The sequence below is a fragment of the Juglans microcarpa x Juglans regia genome, chromosome 1D (assembly GCF_004785595.1).
Source record: "Juglans microcarpa x Juglans regia isolate MS1-56 chromosome 1D, Jm3101_v1.0, whole genome shotgun sequence".
Classification (NCBI taxonomy): domain Eukaryota; kingdom Viridiplantae; phylum Streptophyta; class Magnoliopsida; order Fagales; family Juglandaceae; genus Juglans; species Juglans microcarpa x Juglans regia.
Window position 1 is genome coordinate 44,342,711 of NC_054594.1, and position 24,840 is coordinate 44,367,550.

General features: G+C 36.9%; 3 protein-coding genes and 1 long non-coding RNA gene across 7 annotated transcripts; 3 read left to right on the forward strand and 1 right to left on the reverse strand.

Annotated features, from left to right (window-relative positions):
* Positions 1-59: 59 nt before the first annotated feature.
* Positions 60-10,799, forward strand: LOC121259375 (chaperone protein DnaJ). Of its 4 annotated transcripts, none has more exons than XM_041160943.1 (11): positions 60-541; positions 2,133-2,201; positions 2,790-2,882; positions 3,983-4,104; positions 5,993-6,188; positions 6,431-6,606; positions 7,092-7,224; positions 8,140-8,300; positions 9,120-9,214; positions 9,326-9,422; positions 10,515-10,799. In XM_041160943.1, the coding sequence occupies exons 1-11, from the start codon at positions 248-250 to the stop codon at positions 10,558-10,560; spliced, it is 1,482 nt and encodes a 493-aa protein (XP_041016877.1). In that variant the 5' UTR covers positions 60-247; the 3' UTR covers positions 10,561-10,799. The 4 variants fall into 4 exon arrangements, with proteins under 4 accessions (XP_041016877.1, XP_041016884.1, XP_041016892.1 ...); XM_041160950.1 differs by having other exon boundaries at positions 63-541; positions 7,095-7,224; XM_041160958.1 differs by having other exon boundaries at positions 64-541; positions 9,123-9,214.
* A 286-nt stretch (positions 10,800-11,085) lies between these two features.
* On the reverse strand, positions 11,086-12,038 carry LOC121261634. The gene is made up of 2 exons (XM_041164104.1): positions 11,714-12,038; positions 11,086-11,369 (listed from the first exon to the last, which is right to left on the reverse strand). The coding sequence occupies exons 1-2, from the start codon at positions 11,960-11,962 to the stop codon at positions 11,184-11,186; spliced, it is 435 nt and encodes a 144-aa protein (XP_041020038.1). The 5' UTR covers positions 11,963-12,038; the 3' UTR covers positions 11,086-11,183.
* A 2,053-nt stretch (positions 12,039-14,091) lies between these two features.
* On the forward strand, positions 14,092-24,713 carry LOC121259366 (signal recognition particle 54 kDa protein 2). Its single transcript, XM_041160932.1, has 9 exons — positions 14,092-14,476; positions 15,164-15,263; positions 15,507-15,660; positions 21,599-21,749; positions 21,840-21,988; positions 22,753-22,853; positions 22,953-23,110; positions 23,892-24,006; positions 24,124-24,713. The coding sequence occupies exons 1-9, from the start codon at positions 14,246-14,248 to the stop codon at positions 24,450-24,452; spliced, it is 1,488 nt and encodes a 495-aa protein (XP_041016866.1). The 5' UTR covers positions 14,092-14,245; the 3' UTR covers positions 24,453-24,713.
* On the forward strand, positions 16,921-17,368 carry LOC121262238. The gene is made up of 2 exons (XR_005940064.1): positions 16,921-17,028; positions 17,268-17,368. It is a non-coding gene; the product is annotated as an uncharacterized LOC121262238 (long non-coding RNA).
* Positions 24,714-24,840: the final 127 nt, after the last annotated feature.

Consider the following 24,840-nt stretch of genomic DNA (forward strand, 5'->3'; position numbering starts at 1 on the left):
TCTTATCTAAAGCCACACATCTTTTTTGGTGACTACACTACACCCTTCCCATTCAATCCATTAAAGCCAAACACCTTTTTAGCTCTTCCATCATCATTATTCATTCCATAACCCTCTTGCAGTAGTCCATTACATCTGCCAACGGACATAAACAAAACCATAATCCACCGCTTATTCTTTTTCTGTTGCCCTTGGGATTTTTATCGGACACTTTCTCACCTTCCCACAACCGCACACCCACACTTCAATGGCCATCACGTCTCTCTCACTTCTCCAACCGTCTCTCTTCTCACCATATTCTTCTGCTTCTGTTTCTTCTTCTTCTTCGTCTTCTTTTTTCGGTGGGACCCAATTCCTGGTCCACAATAACTTCATCTCTCTTTCTTCTTCTTCTTCTTGTACGAAATTCAATACAAGGGTCTCTGCGGGGCGCTTTAGATCAGTAGTTAATGCTTCCGGGGACTACTATGCCACTCTTGGGATTCCAAAGTCTGCCACTGGCAAGGAAATCAAGGCAGCGTATCGAAAGTTAGCACGCCAGGTACTGAATTTTACTTGGGGCTTCTTCTTTGCAATATTTTATTTAGTTTACATTTGTTTACTAAGAAAGGAAATGAAGAGAAAATTAGTATTGGTATACGAGCTATCATAGAAAACAATAATTCTAGCTTCTGAGATTTTCTTTTTTGTATATTCTTGAATGAATGTGTGCGTGCAATGTTTCTTTTACTGGGAAATTTCGTTCGCATTTGAGAATCTTCGCATCTGGGTTCGTTTAAGTTATAGAAATCTTTTGAAAGATGATGCCAGAAATTTTTTTGGAGGTATTGGCGATCCGTTATGTCAGGGAAAGCGTGTCTTATATTTATCTTATACACTTTCTGGCATTGTCCCACACTGAAGAGTAATGGTGATCGTTTAACAATTTTTTGTGTGCTTCTTCTTCTTGTTCATTTCTTCTACTTGCTACTTGTATTATCTTGCGTTGCTTTGGTGCGTATCTTGTCTACTTGATTATTGGCGAGCAACTCTCAACAGACTCAACACCTGCTGCAGTAGTTCCTACAACGTAGGAGTAGGATATGGTGATCCTGTATTTGAATTATAAGTTAGTGATTGTAGTTTGAATTTTAAATACTCAACGATAGCTAGAACAGAAGCAATAGAATAGGACTTCTGTTATACCAGCTACTTATATAAACACAGCAATGTATACGTTCAATAGTGAGTAAAAACAGAGCTTTTCAAATCTGCTAGTTATATTGATTTCTACATGGTTAAACACAAAAGAACAGTCTCTTGCTCTTTTGCTTGTTATTCACCACACAATTGGCTCTTGAAGTTGGCTGTACGATACTTTCTTTGCCACTCAGCTCTACCGAAGGCCACATTTTCATGAAACATATTTTTAGTTCTTTCAATGAACACACACTTTTTGTAGCTTTCCTGCTTTTATAAAACAATCTATTTTAATCAAAGCAGTTCCTGCATTGATTGTATTCTCTCAAATCATTTCAGTGATTATAGAAGCTATTTATTTTGATGGCTTGATTTACCTGATACATGTTTTGTCTTGGATTTTACGTAAAATCTTTCTGAAATCTAAGCTTAAATTACTAAATACAATAAACACATGTTGTTTGGTTGGTCCCTGTCAATCACAACTAAATGGGGTCCTGTCTACATCAGAACTTCGTCACCTTGCTCTGCTGACATGCATATTCAGTAGGTAATTTGAGAATATAATGATTTTTTTCTGTGTTTGAGAAAAGAGTTAACCTAACCAATATGTTAACTAATCAATCAATTGACCCATTGCCAGCTAGAAGATAAAGGATACAGTGCTCTTATCTTTGGTACCTAGATCAATGTGTGCCATGCCATTATTTCTAACAAAAAATGATTAGCGCCTCTGTGGTTTGTACTTTTGACTGATCAAAGTAGAAAAGCTATCTCATGGTAATAATTGTGTTAGCATAGCAGATATGTGATTCTCTTTCGATTATTGTCCATCAGATCTATCTATTTACCATCAGTTTAATTCACTAATAATTTGGCTGCTAGTGATGAAGACTGGAGCTATGCATCTTGTAAGTTTTCTTCTAATTCTAACTTTTTATTTGTACCCCAAGTACCACCCTGATGTAAACAAGGACCCTGGAGCATTGGAAAAGTTTAAAGAGATTAGTGCTGCATATGAGGTATGTATGCAAATAAAAAGCAGGAAAATTTTGTATTTGTTCCTCATCTCTAGTGAAGCAATACAGTTGTTGTCTGTTTAAAGCAAATGATGGACTTTCTGGTTCCACTTTAGGTGATATGGTCCATCCATTTATGTGAATAAAGACAACTCTCAAGTTTTGGTTGTTGAGCTGTCTTTCCTGTTTTGTTTATGGGCATGGATTCTGTTCTGCTTCACAGAACAGTTCGGTTATTTCATCAACTATAGATTTGCCTCCACCACCCCCTCTCTCAGTAATAGAGATTTCATTAAAAATCTCAAAATGCGTACTCCAAGTACAAAGTAATTAAACACAATGTATATGTCCTGTGCACTTGGGCTATGCCTATTTCTATCAATAAAACTCGCTTACTGATCAAAAAATGTAATTAGACCCCATCAGTCTTTTATTTTCAAGACTACTGTTGTTTGATGGACAAATTGAACTATGTTTATTTTTTTTCCCACATTGATGCAATCAACTTGCTACGGAAGTAAATTATTTCTTTCAAGTTTTCTATTATATCTATTATATTGTTTTTTGAATTCTCAAGTAAAACACTGTCAGGTGCTATCAGATGATAAAAAGAGGGCTTTGTATGATCAATATGGTGAGGCTGGAGTTAAGAGCACAGTGGGTGGGCCATCAAATGCTTATACGGTACTGCATAGAACTGTACTTTTCTTTTATTAGTTTTTTGTAAATAGTAAATTTGGGAAGGTGGCATACGCGTGAAGCATTGACTAGTAGGCATGTCATTGATATCCTTGGGTGACATGAAGTATTGTTTTGTCAGACTTATTTTGGTGGTACCATAGCCTCCTTATGGCCATTTTCCATTCCGTATCTCAGTCACGTTGAGAATCTCAGTCACTGATTGCTTTCAGGAGAAGGAAAAGGGTATATTGGAGGGCTAACTTGGCCAAAATTAAGTCACCTGAGAGCATTTGTAATGTAGCCGTATTTTTAAAGCTCTAACTATATTAATTGCTCTCTCTCTCTCTTCCTCCTTTTTTTCCTTCATTGTATAATGTGGTGTTTTTTCATAAGTAATAATCATTTTAATTAAGAAGCCCTAAAAGCTGTTTTTCACATACAACGAGACAAGTAATATTTTTTTTTATGAGTAAAAGATTGTATTAATAAGAATAGGCATAGCCTAAGTACACAGGGGGTATAGAAGAGGTAACACTTAGTTAGGAGGAAGAAATGGAAACAAGAAAATCATGAAAATCTAGGCCATTGAAATCTACAGCTTTAGGCCATAGGAATAAAGTTTTAAAAAAGAACAATCTAATCTCCTCCAATGAGCGGTCCTTATCTTCAAAATATTAGACAATATGTTGTCTAATGTGATGTGTTGTCTAATGTGATGTGTGTTGGAAACTCTCACAGTCAAAATTATATTCAGAATCATTCCACCCCCTCTCCCCCCAAAAAAATAAAATAAAAATCGGTTGCTATCTCATTTTGATGGCCTGTAGTTATTAGGGGTTCTGTCTTTTTAAGGATGTGAGCAAATATTTTTTTAGCATATTTTAGTAACCTGGACTGTGTGCCAAATTTCACTTTCTCATGGACTATAGATTTTTTTAATCTGCATCCAGGTTGCTCTTGAAAGTTTGATCTTTTTAAACTCGAACAGAACAAGTTTGAATTGTTTTCCCCTATTAATAGCTTTACCAATGATATTTTCACTCATCATCTTCTTGATGGTACTGCTTATTACATATTTAATTATTCTCATTCTCTTTTTGCAGACTAATCCCTTTGATTTATTTGAGGCTTTTTTTGGTTCGAGTATGGGTGGATTCCCTGGTATGGACTCAGCTGGTTTTGGAACACGCCGTAGTAGTACTGTTACTAAGGGTGAAGATATACGGTGAGTGAAAATGTGACTAATGATAAAAGATACAAGTTGTTCTTTGGGTAGCAGTATTTGTAAACTTGCAACAATGTGGTTAAGTAGATGTGTAAGAAATAGTGACTATTGTTTCTTCCATCTGATGTAGCCTGGCTATTTTCAGGTCTCAAATCCGTCTTTTAAATAGCATAAGCTCCTCAAACCAGCAGCTTGAAAAACATAACTAACTTATTGATTATTTCAGTTGCCAATAAAGTTACTAATAGTTGCATTTAAGACTCTTTGATCTACATGATGAGATATGTGTGCAACGTACTGCTGATTTGGAATCCATGGTGTAGAAAGAGAGAAGGGGTGTGGGGGTGTTAAAACTTTACATAGTCGAGACATTCATTCTAAAAGTTTTCTAATGTAGAGGCTGTACGAACATCTCTCTAGTTTAAATTCATTTAATCACAACCACGCAACTTGTAACTCAATTCAGGTAGATCTTTTCGTCCTGCACTTGTTACTACCATCGTACTGTGTCACTTAATTGTTAGATGACTATATAGACTACAACTTTGTCCAAAATTGACTGTTAAATTTGCATTTGCTTGCCACTGAAATATATATATAGCGATATATATATATATATATAGCGGAGGAAATTTGAGAAAAGAGGATGATTGGCCTCCAACACATTTTCCTTTTATCTGTAAGTTACACATAAATCCAGCAAATCTTGAATCCATAATCTCACCATTCATTTTGTTCTTACGAGGAATGAAATACTGTTTGTGTTTGAGCTTTGTGGCACCTCAAATTACTAGCACTGCAATCCGACACTACCCACTATTCACTGAAGCCACCTACTTCCCACCTATGACCATCAAGCCATAGATGGTCAGCGATTTTCATGAGATTTAGTTCAAATTAACTAGTCTTCTTCTTTGTAACACCCACAATCTATAACTCACCATGGTGAGGGTGCGACTGATCAGTTGTTTATTTGCTTTATACCAGATGGAGTAGGTTATCTTTGGTAACTAAACCTGTCATTGTTATTCTTGTTTCTGTTGTTATTGCCAGAGAAAAAGATGCTGTTGCAAATTAATAGTGTGAATTTATTGGCCATGCTTTATAGGCACCAATTCATGTGTCTACAACATTTCCGCAGTTACATCTACAATTTATTGGCCATGCTTTATAATTTGACTTTGATGTGTGCTCTTCTGAATTTGCTGACATTGTGCTTTCGTTCCATTCATTTGGTCTATTGTATTTAACTCGGTAGTTATAACTGTTTTTTGATCTCTTGTCTTTGTTTACCATCTCTCCCATTTATTTTCTTTGCTTTGGGGCTCAATTTCCATTCCCTCATTGAAAGTGGGATATTAGTTAGTTGGATTAGATCATGACTGCCTGATTATTCTGTCCATATTCATAATTTTGGCTTATCGAAATAATGGTAGAACCTTTCTATCAGAAAACAGTGACAGCAGGAAGATGCATATGACAATGTTGAATTGCTAGACAGGAACTTTCTCCATTTATGTGAATTTCAATTTTTTTTTTCATAATTAATTGTGATGGCTTGTGAGTTCATTTGTGACAGAAAATTTCACGAGAACCGTTGTTTAATGTCCTTGATTAACCTCACTTGATAACCTTCCAATGAGAATTTATCAATGAAGATCAGATACTTGTAGCACCTAAGTACTACTAAACAAGTGGTCCTTGCTACAAGTTGTATGTTCATTTAATTACAATTTTTTTTTTACTATTCATAACATGTAAAATTCCTCTACTGTTTTGTGGGTAGTTGTCTTCTATGTCTTGGCAATGTTTGCTATTTCCTCTTGTTCCAATCTACTTTATTATTTGTTGAAGACTTTGAGTTGACTTATGGTTATAATGTGTCCAGTTATGATATCACCTTAGAATTTTCCGAGGCTATTTTTGGTGTGGAAAAAGACTTTGAGCTTTCCCATCTGGAAATATGTGAAGTTTGTGCGGGTACTGGAGCAAAGATAGGCTCCAAAATGAGGATATGCTCAACTTGTGGTGGGAGGGGTCAAGTGATGAGAACTGAGCAAACACCTTTTGGCATGTTTTCACAGGTATTTATCACTGTTCTTCCCAACTCCTGGTTTTTTATTTGCTTCCTAATTTTCATCCATTACTTCAGTGAGTGTGTGTGCGTGTGTTTATATATATTAGGAGGAAGTTTCCTTGGAGATGATTGTCCTATTTAACACTTCTTTCTTTGTGTGGGCTACTGCTTTTAGCAAGTGTGTGTGTGTGTGTGTAAGACTCACCTTTTCTTTTACGCTCAACCTACTTATCTTTGTATTAATAATAGGTTTCTGTATGTCCCTATTGTGCTGGGAATGGTGAAGTTATATCTGAATACTGTCGGAAATGTTCTGGTGAAGGACGTATACGTGTTAAGAAAAATATAAAAGTTAAAGTTCCTCCGGGAGTTAGCGCAGGCAGTATTCTTAGAGTTGCTGGAGAGGGAGACTCTGGACCAAGAGGGTATGTAGTTGAATCTTAATAGTTGGTAGTTTTAACCTTTATTTGAAAAGTTCTTTGGTAAATCATTGAAAACAATACACAATTTTTTACCTTATTACATTTGCAAGAGTGATATTTTCCATTTATGACATAAATGAATTTTATATGACATGAAAACATTTGCCATTAGCCATCAAAGTGGCCTCCTTTTCTTGCTTGTATCTAAGGTTTTATGCTGGCTTTTTAAAAAAAAAAAAAAAAATTCTTTTCTATTTTTAATGATATGTGAAGAACCCTGGCACCTTCAAGTTGCAGCTTTCTCTTATCTTACTCTCTTTTCCTCTAGAAGAAATATGTGATGTGTGAATATATATTCATCCTTATAGAAATATATAGTGGTTAAATTTGAGATTTAATCATTTTTAATTTTTTTTTATCTATGCATATGATTTTACAGAAGCCTTAGCATGCAGGGTACATACACAGTAATTGATCTATTGTTTCAGCAGGGGCCCTCCTGGAGATCTTTTTGTCTATCTTGACGTTGAAGAGATACCAGGAATTCAAAGAGATGGCATAAATCTCTCCTCGACCGTATCAATCAGTTATCTAGATGCCATATTGGGGGCTTTTATTCAGGTGAATTTTTGGATTAAATCCTAGGGACAGATTTTTTTTTAATAACAAGAATCAGAAAAGGAGAAAAAAAAATAAGAAAAAGGACTGATTACACAGAAGCAGTGGGATTTCTGCGTATTTTGCAAACCTAAGACTGCTACTAGCAATTTTTTTCTTGATGAGTTTGTAGATAATGATTATTACTTAAAAAGTCAATGATATTGCAGCCTCTATTGGACAGCCTTTTCCATTGCTTTAGATGCAATTGACTTTCAATTCAATAAGACCACTGGGAAAAAAGTATGTCAAATATCGATCAATTTTTTCCACACCATCCAATGATGATGTAGCTGAATCAAGGTTCAATCTGGAATGTTTTTGTAGCTCTCTTGGTTGTTGTTGATCAATTCACGATGACATAAAAATGCCTCGTGTCTCTGCCGAACCTCTCTAGTGGTTTAAGATGGCAGCCGACTTAATTTTTGTGATTAAACTGTACTAATTTCATGTCCAACCAGATTGGCAGAAGACTCGCTAATAGCCATATTAACCACCAATGACACTCTTTAATCTGATTTAACTTTCTATTTCCCAACCAGCTTCTTGTAAGGATCTTCCGACTGCTGTTTCAGTCCACAGGTTTAGTTCAACTGAGTTCTGTTTGGGTATATATGGATAATAGGCAAGAATCTGGAAGCTGAACATTGTTTTCTGATGTGTTGCACAATTTTAATGAAACTTATGGTGGGTATATAGAGTGCAGCCATTTTGCATCAATAACTCTCAGTCCACTGCTATTCCACAATCATATTGTGGTTCTTTTGTCATTGCATTCTGAAATTTATTGACCTTTGGAGTCTTTTTTTTGTAATCCTCTCAATTTCTTCTTGTTATATTGTATGCAATCTATTAATTGAATTTCTAACATCTAAACAGGTAGAGACGGTTGAAGGCAGAACTGAACTACAAATTCCACCTGGCACTCAACCTGGGGACGTGCTTGTTCTGGCAAAAAAGGGCGCACCAAAACTGAACAAACCATCAATACGTGGGGACCACTTATTTACAGTTAAAGTAACTATACCAAAACGTATCAGGTACAGAGTTATTTTGTTCATTTATTCTGGTTGTCATGGTTCTATATGGCCGATACTATCTCCCTTCTGTAGTTTCTGCATGCTTCCTATGGTATGCTTTTAGTTCCTATCTTTATGCATTATTCTAATCTAACTCAACTAATTCTTAGTCCAAACAAGGTTGGTGTTGGCTCTGTGGACCTATTTTCAACTAATTAGGGGTTATAAAGATTTTAATGAACTTTTTTTTTTGTAAGTAAGAAGAGATTTTATTAATCCACGTAATTAGGCGTGGCCCAGGTACATAAAGATTTTAAAAATAAAGATTTAATGAACTTATGGCTGGATACTTGGTTAGTGGCTTCTTCTGTGGGGTTTTGGTTTTGTCTTCACTCATATGTTTGTGGGTTTAAAATGGGTGCATGTAAAAGGATTAATCTCTTCAGGGAGAAAAGAAATTCTGCATTTGGTATGAATTTTATGTTTTCTTTCAATTTCTTGATCAGAGCTTCAATATTAAGCCCTGTAGCTTGTGAATTCAAGTCAACCTCACCGGCAATTTTAGCATGTCATTTTAACATTTGATCCTGTATCTTTTGGGTCCTCAAGATTGTAGTTGTTGGAACCCTTATGGTTATGTTAGCTTGCCACCAGAGTATCTCCACCCAGATTGAAAACATGTTTAGTGCTTCATCAACGTGCTCCCTGTGCCAAGAGTAATTGAAAAAAAGTCAACTATAGCCTTGCCAAATTGTAACATCCGAGTAATAGACTTCCAGTTTCTCCTTATCAATTTTGACTTTGAATAAAAATTTAATTCCACTTTTCCACCTATACTTGCAGTGCCAAGGAGCGTGAATTACTTGAAGAGCTTGCTTTTCTGAATAGCACCACCAGCAGCCGTTCACGAACTCGTCTGAAAACTCAGCCAGCTCGTAAGTAATTGCATGTGTATATTACTGAATGCATTTTTCTCTTTTTTCCCATCTTTGTTTCTTTTAATTACTGGGTATCCGTGTTTAACATATCTGATTTTGCTTCCACAGCTAAAAGCACAGTTAATCAAGGGGGAAATGTTGCAGGAAAAACAGAAGAGTCAGCAGACCAAGATGACCCGTGGAAAAAGTTACAAGAGTTTGCTGGGTAAATTCTTCACTCTGTCTCAAAATTTGATTCACTTAATTACTCTCTATGATCCTAAACTGGGGGTGATCTTTTTCAACTCTAATTTAAATAATTCCTTGAGCTGTTCTATTTTAATACTTGAGACCATCTCACCTATGATTATGAGATCTTGGAAGGATATTCACGCTGTCCTCCTAATTGATAAAATGTATTTTAAGTAAAAGCTTGGGGTCTTAAGCTCTATATCCACAATGGGTATGGTAGTGGTTCAAGATCCATTAAACATGGGTCTGATTTGAAAGATTATATCTGTGTTAATGGGAATCAGATGATGCAAATTCTACTGTCTTTCCAAATACCTTACCATGTAAACTATGTGCATTCAGGTTGTTTGTCTCGTCATGATCCAAATATTCTATCTCTAGGAATCTTAGATGACATCCATCAATCATCGTTTTTTTTTTATTGACCCTGACCTGATTGGTGTTGTGTTACCAAGTTACTGGATTGCAAAAACTTGGGGGAATTCAATCCTTGCAACCACCTTCTGATAATTTTTCAAGCAGATATCATTGGACACCACCACTATGATTTTCTATACTCAACTAAGTCATGAACATAGTCAGGTGTTGTGAGTATTGCGCTCGTTTCAGTGATGATAATTGGCACAATTAGCCAGACATACTGCTTAAATTGTAGTGGCACACTATGACACTGCTAACTTTTAAGGCTGTTTTGAGAACAGCAATGTCGTCTACTCAATCATATGATGAAAGTGTTGATGCAGACTTTACTCTGGTTGATTTCCATACATCTTAACTCAAGTATGGGTGACCCTCTCAGACCATAAAACTTTTGCTCTAGATTAAACAGACCAATATGCTTGAGAGGTATCTTGCACAGACAGTTATTGCATGCCTATTTCTTGGTGCCAGTCTCCACTGGCCACTGAAGAAATTATGTACCCTAGGCAATGCACTTTGGTGTCCTTCTCGTGCTTTTTTTTCTCTGTAAAGGTTTCTGGTCTTGTAAAGAATGCTTATCCAATAATTTTTTGTCTTCATTGTTTGAGTTGTATGGCATTGATTGAAAAGTTATCAAAACATGCAGGTCTGTTGCAAATGGAGCTCTAAAATGGCTGAAAGACAATCTTTAGACTTGATACATTTATTAAGAGTGATGAAAACTCACTGACACTTACCCTGTGCACCAACCAAGTTAGCTCTGGATTTGTCTACTTCCAAAAAACTCGTAGTCATTTGCTTCATAGATTACAAAAGTTCTCAGCATTGTACCCTATATAGATGGAATTGCAGTCTAGTGGATATTCTTTATTTATTTTACTTGTAAATTTTTGTTACTTGGAAAACTAACAGGAATTTTACCTCTGGCGTATATTCTATTATATTCTTTGAGCTAGCAAGTGTTGCAAAACTGGGAATCGTAGTTAAAGATTTTAATATATATATATATATATATATATTGAAATTATCTTGAAAGTTCATATTCACTCTAAGAGTTTGCATCAACTTCAATTCAGAAACTTCCACGCAAGAAAGTTGTTATTATCTGCTCAAATCTAAGATCGAGGCCTGCAATCAATCTCCTTGTTGACTGACTTAGCTTGTAAGTGGAGTTTCAGGGGCCTTCCTCTACATCACTTGCAAAGTAGGCAACCATATGAAATCACCTAACTAGTTCCCATATAACAAATCATAACAATCCTTTACACAATAGAATCCCAGTCGATGAGCATGATACACGACTGGGTTCCTAGCTTCATCTCTCTGCACGACTCTGCTTGATCAAAAGGAAAACAGCAACAATGACAGGAGCTGATATCATAATCAGAGCTTGTGCAATGTTCGGTCTGGTTATCTCTGGAAAAACAGCGCTTCCATACTTGAGTACAGCTGCACCTACAACTGACCCAGCTACCAATTTCCACAAATATTCCAAATCTTCCTGTTAACACCAAAGAAATAGATATTAACCAAGTAAAACATCATAAAATCTAAGGCAAAATTATTTTTAACTATGTAAACCCTCATGTATGTGGCTGTGTTTTCTGTTATAGTTTTCAGTTTGCCTGACTAGACTTTCCTCCATTTTACAGAAAAAACATCGCAAACCCAAAACAAGGGGCATGCAATTATGCAAGATTCATTCCTAAAATTCACTGTCAAACTAGTGAAATTCCGGAATTTGCATCACAAAAATCTACACAAAGGATGAAGAAAAACAAATAAAAATTTTGCCCACAAAAATAAAGTTGATAAATCGGAAAAAGAGGGAGACAAAGAGGTAACCTGAGAGGTAATAGCACCGGTTTTGTTATTCTTGCTTGAATCCTCCTGCTCTTCTTCTTCCCCTCTTTGCGGGTCGAGAGCTCGGATGGGAAAAGACCATTGGGCACTTCTCCTTGGGAAGTTAACGTTGTTCTGAATGTAGAACTGGATGGTACCCATTGCTATCTTTGTAGCAGGCTTCGAATGGCCGTATTGGGAAGCTGAGTAGTAGAGCTTGGGAGCTCCGCTCGCTGTGGCAGACGCTGCCATATCTATCTCTATATCTGCTGCCAGCTGAAAGTATTGTGGAACTCTCAAAATTATTTTTCTGAACTTAAGGTCTACAATGCACTAAAATAATCTCCAATTTATGTTTTATTTTTGTATAATTCCCTTTCGATCATGAGCAAATGGTTCTAACTGGCTTTTATGAATCAATTAGTTGGAATATTCTTCGCTTAAGAATTTTAGACCAAAATATTTCTGTCTTAGAGCATCTTCATTAGCTTGGCCAAAATTTAATAATAGCTAAACTTTAATCAATATGTGCCAAAAAACCACCACATTGGATTGGACATTTCTATAAAATTTTAGACTTCTGCTACAGTAATTCTCCAAATTTATAGGTGAATTGTAAGTTAGCCAAATATTAAAATATTCAATTCTCACTCATCTCACAAAATATGTAGGTATTTTTTATAATTAAGAAATTTGGTGCAATTTATTATTATTAAATATAAAATGTGATAAAAATAAATTAATTATTTAATATTAATTAGAATATTAATTATTAAGTTAATTATAATGATAAGTTAATTATAATATAATTATTATTAATATTAATATTTAATATTAATTTAATTAGAATATAATTATTATTAATATTAAATTGGTAGATTTATAAAATGTAATACAAATAAATTATATAAAAAATTATTAAATTAATAATATTTTATTATTATATAGAGAGTAAATAGATAATTCAATGTAAAGATTGAATTTAAATAGAATAGACAAATGTAAAAAAATGTGATATTGGCTAAATTTTGAAGATGAATTTGGCCAAGTCAATACGAATGCTCTTACTGAAATATTTTATAATTTTAAAGGTAAAATACCGATAATTTTGCCGCCGTTTAGATGTTGTGCTAGGTTAAGAAGAATTAAGTTCTTTGTGAATATTAGTGAGTTGAGATGATAATGTGAGTTTTGTAGGGTTCACCTAAAATGAATTTAGATGTTTTTTAATGTTAAGATGACTTTAGATGTATTTATATATAAAAAATGTTAAATGTACTTAAAAAAAACTTACTTCTCTATATGTTATTATTAATATGTTAGAAATTATAAAATTTAAAATTCAAAATCTGAATTTCAAAAGAAAACTAACAAAATGAATCTTGTAATTAAAATAGTAAGAAAAATTGTAAAACCTTTATGTAAAGTTGAAGAGTAGTGCTACTTTGCCGCTCAGAGTGCACTCTCCATTTTACCGCTAGTTGAAAATTTCCTTTTTATTTGTTTTTCAATTTTTTTATTCATTTTTTTAAAATTTTTAAGCATTTTTAAAAAATATAAAAAACTATCAATATACTAATAGTCATTTCTTTAACTATTAAATAAAAAAAAATTAAAATACATGTGGTGTCAAAATGATGAGGCAAATAGAGTGGGCAAAATAACATTTTTTAAAGTTGAAAAAAGTTGTGGGTCTCATATGTAAAAATATTGAATTGAAAAAGGTTTTGAGTAACATGTGTAGAGGAATTTTGAGTTAAAATGAATTTAGTGATTTGAGAATTAAGTGTTTAAATATTATATTTAGTTTAAAATTAGACTAAAGTTGATCTCAATTCTAAGTTACAAATGGGGCCTAAAAATTATTCATATTAAGAAAATTATCAGGAAATTCTTTCCTAAAATTCAGATTATTTGAAAACTCAAAATTAAAAAAAAAACTAATATTATTTATATATCACGTTAACTTCTAGTAAAATAATTATATTCATATTACTATTTAAAAAAGCCCTCTCTCTTTTAAATTATGATAATAGAGTAATAAATATTAAGCTTTTATTATAACACTAGCCCTTATTTGGATTGGAAACTCATTTCAATCCATCTTAATTTATCTCATCTCATAATTATAATTTTTTTAAATTATCACACAAAATATAATAAATAATTTAACTTTTTCAAATATTAAAATAATAATAATATTAAAAAATAATATTTTATTCAACTCATATAAAATCATATCAACTGATATAAACCCATCTTTAAATTCAAATGGACAAATTTTACAGAATTTTTTAAGTATTTAAAAATATTTAAATAATTCATTTTATATTTCCATCTATTTTCCGTTGGGCTAACAAAGCCCATATCATATGATATATTTCCGTTTCACTGCTACCATCACCAAATTCGGTTTCCTACGTCTTCATCCACTCTTTGATCCCAAAAAGTTCCCCAACCCTAACCCTAAAATTTCCCTTTCTTCCCAATCGGAATCGAATTTCTTAGTTCCTTGTCGTTTTTCAGGCAGCGAAGATGGTGTTGGCGCAGTTAGGGGGCAGCATTTCGCGTGCTCTCCAGCAGATGAGCAATGCGACCATAATCGACGAGAAGGTCCTCAACGAGTGCCTGAACGAGATCACGCGGGCCCTTCTTCAGTCCGATGTGCAATTCAAGCTCGTCCGCGACATGCAGACCAATATCAAGAAGATCGTAAACCTCGACGACCTCGCCGCCGGCCACAACAAGCGCAGGATCATCCAGCAAGTACGCAATGTCAATTTATTTTTATATTGATTGATAGTGGTTAATTCTATCATCTATGTTAATTACGATGAAACGGATTGTCTGCCATCATTAGAGTTTAGGATTTGCTCTGGAAAGCTAGCTAAACTTGGGAATTTCCGCGCGTTAATAACCTTTCAAATCCACGCGTTAATCGTATTGGTGGTAAGACGTACGTATTAATATTTCTGTAGATATAGTTTTCTATGATTTCTATCGAAAATTTTCAATTCAAATGTGGTTTGTATCCAATACCGTTCATGGGGAAAAATATGAAGGATAGCCTGTTTTTAGTGACTAGATAATAGTTATGTGTTGAGATTTTTGACCCACAATAATATCAAGGCCTAGATGCCCTAGACTTGGGCTGTTCAGATTTCACAAGGTTCGTGCAAAGAGATTGCTGGTAGTGGAAGATGGTGGTGATTGTTGATGTAAATCTTGATAGACCTGTAGCATCCTCATGCTCTGTGCGCTAAAATAATTATGCATATTCTGTGCTGTTTTAGTTTCTTTCTTTCACATCAGATCATTTTTCCTCATGTGACTAATCTGCACTTGGTGTTAGAAACTTGATTGTGCTACCGAGCTGCTACTTTATGTTGGGGGCTCTACAGGGTCAACCTTCATATCTTTTGTGTTCTTATAAAAAGGTTGCATTCACTGTAGGCTATATTTAACGAACTCTGCAAGATTTTGGATCCCGGGAAGCCTTCTTTTACTCCAAAGAAAGGAAAGACGAGTGTTGTTATGTTTGTAGGTTTACAAGGTATGTTGTTTATCAGATTAATTTCATGTTGGATCACCCAGTATTTTCATGTGGAAGCTCAGATGTATAGTCAATGAGAATGTCTTTTGGGAAGATGGAATGTGAACTAGTTAGTAGCTATATGGGTGTTATGTTTGTTGTTGATTTATGGGTCCAAAACTATTTTGTACTCTTCTAATTTGACGTTTTCTGTATACTTTTTCCAATGTGTATCTCTTATTATCGGTTTTTACACAAGTTCAGGGTCGGGAAAAACCACAACATGTACAAAATATGCATATTATCATCAGAAAAAGGGCTGGAGGCCTGCTCTCGTTTGTGCGGATACATTTAGAGCTGGTGCTTTTGATCAACTGAAACAGAATGCCACTAAAGCTAAGATTCCATTTTATGGAAGGTACTTCTTTACTCTTTACTGGTTATCAACATTTTTTTTTTGATAAGTTAGAACTTTATTAAGCATAATGAAATAGGCGAAGCCCGAGTACACAGGAAGTATACACAAGAAACACCTAGTTACATTCTAAAACTTAGAGAAACGACGACAAGAACTCATTTACAGCCCCACCCTTGAGTACAATAGCAGAGAACCAGCAAAGTAGAGTGCTTATAAAAAACTTTCATAATGCATCACTATTGCGTTCCCGATCATTAAAGCACCTCTCATTTCTCTCCAACCAAATACACCACATAATACACAAGGGTATCATTTTCCATGCAGCTGCCACTTGGGAACAAGTATGCATTTGAAAGTTGGTCCAGCTTTTTAGGAAATCAACCACTGCTTCTGGCATAACCTAGCACAACCCAACCCTTCCAAACACACCATCCCACAGCACTTTAGCCATTTCACAATGAAGTAGTTGATGGTTCACTGATTCCGCTTCTTTCTTGCACATAAAGCACCAATCCAAAACAATCATTCCGTGCTTTCTCAAATTATCTATATTCTGAATATTCCCTATTGCTGCTGTCCAAACAAAAAAAGCCACCCTTGACGGAACATGAGCCTTCCAAATCCGCTTCCAAGGAAAGCCAATATGGTGCTGATTAAGTATCACCTTATAAAATGACCGAACTGTAAATTTTTTAGAGGCTGTTTGTCTCCAACATAGTTGGTCCCTGCCCTGTCTTCTTATCTCCACTGAATACAACTGTCTAAAAAAATCAGTGACCTCCTCTACTTCCCAATCTTGGACAGATCTAGAGAAGCCTACATCCCAAAGCACCATTCCATTGGAAAAACCCATCACCTCGGAAACCGCAGCTTGCTTATTAGTCGCCAATCTGAAAACAATCGGGAATGCTCGAGACGATACAATATCCCCACACCAAACATCAGACCAAAATCTGATTTTTGAACCATCACCAACCGAGAAGTAAATTTGTTTTAGGAAACAACCCCAACCTTTCCTAATAAACTTCCACAGACTCACTCCATACGAATTCCTGCTCTCCTTGGTACACCATCCTCCCCAATCACTACCATACTTACAATCAATCACCCCCCTCCACAACGCTTCCTCTTCCCCTTGGTATCTCCATAGCCACTTCTCCAACAATGCCTTGTTAAAACTACGTAGCCTATGAATACCCAGTCCTCCATCAGCAATTGGGCAACAAATTTTTTTCCAACTCACTAAGGGAGTTTTAGACACCTCTCCCAGGCCACCCCATAAAAAATCTCTATACAATTTTTCAATACGGTTGGCCACACCAACTGGTAAAGGGAATAAAGACAGGAAGTAGGTAGGAATATTAGAGAGTGTGCTCTTTATAAGAGTAATCCTACCCCCTTTAGATAAATAAGTCCTTTTCCATGCTGCCAACTTCCTCTCTATCTTCTCGATCACCCCGTCCCAAATGTGTTTGGCCTTAAAAGATGCCCCTAGCGGTAGTCCCAAATATTTTATGGGCAGAAATGCAACTTTACACCCCAGAAATTCAGCTAAGTGATGAATATTATGGACTTCTCCCACCGGTACCAACTCCGATTTACTTAAGTTCACTTTTAATCCCGAGACGGCTTGAAAACAAAGCAGGATAGCCCTCAAAATTTGAATTTGTTCCCCAACAGCCTCACAAAAAATGAGGGTATCATCAGCGAAAAGCAAGTGTGATATAGTAGAAGGGCCACTAGAATTAGTACCCACTGAAAAACCCGAAATAAAACCTGCTCCTACCACTGCCTCCACCATGCGACTTAATGCTTCCATAACAATATCAAATAAGAAGGGAGATGAGGGATCCCCCTGCCTCAAACCTCTAGAACTCGGAAAATACCCACAAGGCTGTCCATTAACAAGCACTGAGAAGCGGGCGGTGGAAATGCAATGACTTATCCAGTCACACCACTTATCACCAAAACCGCATCTTCTAAGCATATACAAGAGAAAATTTCAGTTTACATGATCATACGCTTTTTCCATGTCCAACTTACAAAGGACCCCCCGAGCGCCTTCCCTCATACGACTATCTACACATTCATTTGCAATCAACACCGAATCTATAATTTGCCATCCTTTAACAAATGCGTTTTGAGATTTGGAAATGATCTTCCCCATTACTTTGCTCATTCTATTTGCTAACACCTTTGAAATAATCTTATAGACACTACTTACCAAACTAATTGGGCGAAAATCCTTCAACACCGTAGCACCCACTCTCTTTGGAATCAAGGCAATAAAAGTGGCATTCAAACTCTTCTCAAACTTTTGAAACTCATAAAATTCATGAAGGACCTTCATCACATCCTCCCGCACAATCTCCCAACAATCCTGAAAAAATGCCATAGAAAAGCCATCCGGCCCGGGAGCTTTGTCTCTCCTCATTCCACACACCACCCGATGCACCTCAAGTTCTTCGAACGGCCTTTCCAGCCAACTTGTTGAAGAAGCATCTATCGCTGCAAAGTTCAATCCATCTAACTTAGGTCTCCAATCTTCCATCTCACTAAGGAGGGAACTATAATACTGCACAGCATGCTCTTGGATTTCAGCAGGTAAGGTAAGTGGATTATTTTCAGTTCTTAACATCTCAATGGCGTTGTTACGTATATGAGAATTGGCCATTTTGTGGAAGAAGCTAGTACACTTATCACCCTCTTTAAGCCAAAGAACTCTTGACTTTTGCCTCCATGAAATTTCTTCCCTCAAAAGAACCCTCTCAAGTTCTATTTTTACTTCATTTATCCTAGACAAGCTCTCCTTGCTGTCCCCATCAGCTTCCAAGGATTGAAGTTCTTCTTAAAGGGCTTTTTTCTGCTGCTCAACATTCCCAAAGACCTCCTTATTCCAAATCTTCAAATCAGCTTTTAAAGCTTTGAGTTTCCTAGCCAGAACGAAACTAGGGGTCCCCTCAAACTGGTATGACAGCCACCAACTTTTTACTTGATCAACGAAGCCCTCTACTTCTAGCCACATATTTTCGAACTTAAAGTACCGTTTACCCTCATGAATACCCCCACACTCAAGAATAATGGGGAAATGGTCCGATCCTATCCTTGGAAAACGTTTTTGGCACAGCTTCGGATAATGGGCTTCTCACGACGAAGACACTAAAAATCTGTCCAATCTAGAACTGCCTCTAGAATTGGACCACGTATACTCACCCCCCACCAACGGCAAATCCAGCAGTTCTAAGTCGAAAATCAGCAGTGAGAAAACCTTCATTGCTGAAGTTATTGAAGAAGAACCCACCCGCTCACTTGGGAATCGAACCATGTTGAAGTCCCCACATATGCACCAAGGAAGATCTCACATAGAATACAACCCTGAAACTTCATCCCACAGCAGGTTCCTATCCCGATCCCTATTAGGACCATAGACACTTGCTAATGCCCACAACCACCCATCTTCCACATTCCTCAATACACATGCCACCAAGTAATTTCCAATGCACTCTTCTACCATCTCAACAACTCTACTATCCCACAAGACTAGTACTCCACCAGAAGCACCGGAAGAGGCTAAATATGTCCAGCCTACAAACGAACCTCTCCACAAGCTACTAATAACATTCCTGTCACCACTTTCCAATTTTGTTTCTTGGAGGCATACAACATCGATCTTTCAATTATGAATTATGGACCTAATACGAAGGCGTTTATTGACATTATTAATCCTCCTTACATTCCAAGACATAATTTTAGGCTTCATTAATAGAAATAAGTTCCCTCCCCTTAGATCTGTTCCTCCCCGAAGTCCCCTCCTTATTGTCATAATTAATAGAGCAATGCAATCTTCTTAACTCCCGCTTCTTTTTCACAGATGACTGCTCGACCGTGGATCGACCAGCTTCAATAGCCACTAAAAGTGCCCTCAATTGTTCTTCATAACCATCATAAAATAGCCCCACACAGCTTTGAATTTTTTCGGCTTGTTTAAAAACCCAATCTGAGGTTTCCTCGACACAATCTGAAGAGGAGTCATCTGTAACAGAGATGAACTAGCCATCTCCTCCTCATAAACAGTTACTTCAAGCTCTGGATCCGAGACCATCATATCCTGATCTTCCATTTCAGACCGTGCCAACTCAGTCTGCTTGCTTCCTTCTAAGTTTAAGAATTGAGACAATAAACAATTACCCCCTGCTTCATCTTGACCCTCAACAGCCTCGACAATTTCCCCTACCTCCCTCGTGTGATTGATCAAAGATGTCAGACCTTCATTATGACCTCTCAACAACCTCAACAATTTCCCCTGTCTCCCTTTCTGAAGCTTCCATTATGCCTATCGGCTCTTTCTGTGCTATTGGTGGAAGCGTCTGTGTAGATATCGGCTCCGATACATTGTCTCGGAACTGCGCCGAAGCTGTCTTGCCTTTGCTCACGAGAAAATCACCTAAACTCCTCGCGATTGACGTCGGGATTTCCTTATCTACTACCGTCGACCAAGTCTGTACAGGAGCCGAGACGTTTGTTTCTGGTCTTACGGCAAAACTGCCTGAGTTCATCCCTCCATGCTTCACGGACTCTGCTGCCGGCTGCTGTTCTTTGCGATTGATGTCGAGAACCTTCGACGTCACCTTTTGAGACTTCGTCGACGACGGTGGCACTGACCCACCCACCTCTGAGTCCGCCCCGACCTGCGTCTTCCTCCTCCACGCCAAACCTTTCATCTGGTAGGGGTCGGTTCCAAAATGCTGTTTGGATTGGGCCTCACCTATTGGTCCCCTTTCCTGACCCACACCCAAAGCCTCCGAACCCATAACATCTTTACCCAAAACGCACCGTATCATCCCTTTGACTTTAATAGCCATCTCTTCCAAAGCCGCTTGCATATCCCGCAAATCCTTCAAGAAACTTACATCATTTTGCCCAGCCATGCCTCTGCCATCACCCACCTGCCTCTGTGTACCTACCAAACCAGGAACTTCACCTACTCTATACAAGTCTGCCGAAGCAAACTTTCTCCCAACACGAGGTGTCTGCACAGCCTCCAAGTACGACCGAGCCAATGGGGGTGCTACTGTCGACGGATGTGGTAAACCTCTCCCCTGAGCACACTTGTTACACACTTCCCTCATGACTACTGCAAGTTTCCTCCACCCTGTTCCATCCCTTTCCCCAGGAATATAGATGAAACTCCGGCGCCCCCCTCCACTATACTCCACTAAGGCCAAGAAGCTGCCACGGGAGTTGGAACTCTTTTGCACAATGTATCCCCTGTTACCATCCCTATAAGTAGAGTAGTACACCTTACTTCCATGCTTAGAACATTCCTCCAAGGTTCTTAAGACCCAGCAAGCTGTACCCCAACCCAACCTCAAAGTATGCGATCCTTTCCAACCCCTTTCCGTGATAAGCACTTCACACGCCTCCACCCGTAACTCAAACACCTTCGATTCAATGGCTAAGCTACTCATGGAAGACATAATCTTCCAATGATACAACAAACACCCCACCGTCAAGAGCCCACAAACACCATGGACTACAAGAACTTACTAAAAGGAAATTTGTGTACGGAGAGAAAAGACAGAGTCAAAGTTCAGTTAAGAATTTGACTCTTAACTGACAAAGTTCATCTATGACATGATACTGTAATTGTACTTCTAAATTATTTCTGCTTGTTTCCCTTACTTTGACCTAGATAGGTCTTGTCTCTTGTATATCATCTTTTGTACTTGGATTTTGCCTATCTCTATTTATATAATATCGATTACTTATAAAAAAAAAAAATTATTTCTGCTTGTTACTTATAAATATATATATATTTATATATTTCTGCTTGTTTCTCTTTTCATTATTACTCTCATTGATGCCTTCATTAGTCACGTTCAATCAGATAATGTATTCCTCTGAATTTAAGTAATAATTGGGATTTTCACCCCTACAGCTATACAGAATCAGATCCTGTGAAAATTGCAGTGGATGGTGTGGAAAGATTTAAGAAAGAAAATTGTGATCTAATAATTGTTGACACCAGCGGGCGTCACAAACAAGAAGCTGCTCTTTTTGAAGAAATGCGTCAAGTTTCGGAAGCCACGGTATTTTCCTGATATCACTTTGTTCCTCCCATAAAATTGTAGCTGATTGACCACAATTGCTGATATATTTTTTTTTTTTGCATCTTTCAGAAACCGGATCTTGTTATATTTGTTATGGATAGCAGTATTGGTCAGGCTGCATTTGATCAAGCTCAAGCTTTCAAGCAAAGTGTTTCAGTTGGAGCTGTAATTGTTACCAAAATGGATGGGCATGCAAAGGGAGGTGGTGCTCTCAGTGCGTAAGTCCTATTTCAAACAATTACAGCCTACAGCTCATGATTTTAGTTGGATGTAAATGTAATATTAAAGCTTCCATGAATGTGTTTCCTGAAGTTGGGCTGGTGCTTCTCAAAATTATTGGGTTACTTGAATAGATAATAAATTCCATTCATTCCATAATGGGAGTCTGAGATACTCATTCTTGAAGGGAGGGAGTATTATCTCTCTTATATATAGTAAAGAACACCATTGAGCTGTATGTACTTGAATATACTCTTGACTACAGTTTTAGGCCTGCATTAGGTTGATTAATTTAGTACCTCTTACCATTTGCATACTGCACAGTTCTTCCTTTTAAGACATTACACCTTTCAGTAGAGGTTTGCAACCATGAATTTCTCAGCCAGTGGTGAAAGCATTAGGTTTAAGGTTTTGGTAATTTATTCGGCACTGATGCTCTCATTTCACTGCTTCTGGCATATTCTATGGTATCTCTTATTGCTTGTATGTCCAGTAAAAGCTTGGGTCATTTCTACAGTGTGATCTGTAAATGGCCCAAAATTCTCAATTTTAGGTGGACTTAAAAATATTATTTAGATGTACTGAACATCTATTCTAAACCGAAATTTTTATAAATTATGGAATTTTTATTCACCTTCAAGTTTGATTCAATCTCCTAAGAAATGTAAATTTATTGCTCATTCTGATAAAAGCATTATATAGTTTAAACCATGTATCCTTTGTATGCTTTGACAACTAAATGCTATACTACTCTTATGTTTAGTGTTGCGGCAACAAAGAGTCCCGTCATATTTATTGGAACTGGAGAGCATATGGATGAGTTTGAAGTTTTCGATGTTAAACCATTTGTCAGCCGTCTCTTAGGTGTGCACTGCTTTTTACAGTCTTGGCACTCGACTTCTGTGGCCTTAAATATTTTGTGAATATTTCAAGTCCTTACATATCAATTATCTTTCCAACTAGGTATGGGTGATTGGTCTGGCTTTATGGACAAAATTCATGAAGTTGTTCCTATGGATCAGCAGCCTGAGCTTCTACAAAAGCTCTCGGAAGGGAATTTTACATTAAGGATTATGTATGAGCAATTTCAGAACATACTTAAAATGGGCCCAATTAGCCAGGTTATTACTTTACTATTTAATTGAAAAACTCACAAAATTGTGCTTTTCACTTTATCGTGCATCCTCGGTTATGTAGGGCGTGCAAAAAATAATTAGTGACCTCTTGGTTCTTGCGTTAAGGCAACTAATTGAAAAATAATTAGTGACCTCTTGGTTCTTGCGTTAAGGCAACTAATTGAGAAATATCAACAATTGATTAACAACATTTTATGTTCACATCTTTAATGGGGGGAAATTTTGTTTCAGTTCTTTGCAGATAGCTCTTCGTGAGATTTTGTAATTAAGGCAACTAATCAAGAAATATCAACAATTGATTAACAACATTTTATGTCCACATCTTTAATGGGGGAAAGTTTTGTCTTGGTTCTTTGCAGATAAGCTCTTCGTGAGATTTTGTAGTTACCCTTTGAAAATGTTCACCTGTTCTATTCAGAAAGAGATCTTATTCGTGTTTTGCAACTGCTATTGAGTTTTTTATTCATTGCACTACATTGTGTGCAACATGTTGAATTGTTGATAGGCATTGTCACTAGGCTTCAGGGTCTACCCCCCATAAGTCTATTCAGTGTAAAAACAGAGCATTTGACAGTGTAAACTTTGCTGCTGAATACTAGTGTATTCAGAATATTTCTTATGAAAAATTCATTAGCAAATGCAATGTAAAAATATTGAACTCGACAAAGGAGGCCAGGATTGGCATAAAAACATCTTTAGCACTAACACCATCTTGGTCTATAGTTATGCCATATTTTCATGCTATTGAATGATTTGTTTTGCGTAGGTTTTCTCAATGCTTCCAGGTTTTAGTGCTGAGCTAATGCCAAAAGGTCGTGAAAAGGAAAGTTCAGCGAAGATCAAGAGATACATGACCATGATGGACTCAATGACAGATGAAGGCAAGTCAAGGCCATTTTATGTCGTTTTGCTATTTATCCAAACACATGGTTATGGGATTAATTTTATGATTTGACTTCATTTTCTGATCATAGTAGCTAATTGCTAAAATGTTGCAGAGTTGGATAGTACGAATCCAAAACTCATGAATGAGTCTCGAATGATGCGGATAGCACGAGGATCGGGTCGTCATGTTAGAGAAGTATCGGAGATGTTGGAAGAGTACAAGCGCCTTGCTAAAGTATGGAGCAAAATGAAAGGTCTTAAGATTCCTAAGAAGGGTGAAATGAGTGCATTATCACGGAATATGAATGCACAACACATGAGCAAAGTCCTTCCCCCGCAGATGCTGAAGCAGATTGGTGGCATGGGTGGCTTACAAAACTTGATGAAGCAAATGGGATCTACGAAAGATATGATGGGGATGTTTGGAGGTGGAGACAAGTAGAAACTGCCCCCAAATCTAATGGTGAGTTTTAGCTTGCTTCCTACGGCTATAAGCATTGCCTTGTCAGACAAAATGGCAGAGATGCATCTCTACGCTAGTTGATGCTACCGACCAACCTGTTCTCCCAGATACTTGTTTATATTTAGAGGGCCACTTCCGGTTTAATCATCAGCTTCAAGCATAGTGGAATTTTGTTTTCATATGGAGTCGTCAGCCTTGAAAGTTTCCTTTCTGTATGAATGTATGTGTGTATTTACTTAAGAGAGGCCAGTCATGCAATTGAAAAGGAACTGATTTTCTGAAAAAGAGAGAATCCGCACCCCAAGCAGGATTCATTAGGAAAATCCTGCTTGGAGGGACAGCTACGTATCACGATAAAATTTTTTGA

Coding starts and splice junctions, on each gene's coding strand:
- LOC121261634 (XM_041164104.1), bottom strand. CDS start 11,962: ATGGCAGCGTCTGCCACAGCGAGCGGAGCTCCCAAGCTCTACTACTCA. Junction 11,370..11,713: donor CCGGTGCTATTACCTCTCAG/GTTACCTCTTTG, acceptor TGGTGTTAACAG/GAAGATTTGGAATATTTGTG.
- LOC121259375 (XM_041160943.1), top strand. CDS start 248: ATGGCCATCACGTCTCTCTCACTTCTCCAACCGTCTCTCTTCTCACCA. Junction 6,189..6,430: donor CTTTTGGCATGTTTTCACAG/GTATTTATCACT, acceptor TATTAATAATAG/GTTTCTGTATGTCCCTATTG. Junction 6,607..7,091: donor GGAGACTCTGGACCAAGAGG/GTATGTAGTTGA, acceptor CTATTGTTTCAG/CAGGGGCCCTCCTGGAGATC.
- LOC121259366 (XM_041160932.1), top strand. CDS start 14,246: ATGGTGTTGGCGCAGTTAGGGGGCAGCATTTCGCGTGCTCTCCAGCAG. Junction 15,264..15,506: donor TATGTTTGTAGGTTTACAAG/GTATGTTGTTTA, acceptor ACACAAGTTCAG/GGTCGGGAAAAACCACAACA. Junction 21,750..21,839: donor GTCAAGTTTCGGAAGCCACG/GTATTTTCCTGA, acceptor TGCATCTTTCAG/AAACCGGATCTTGTTATATT.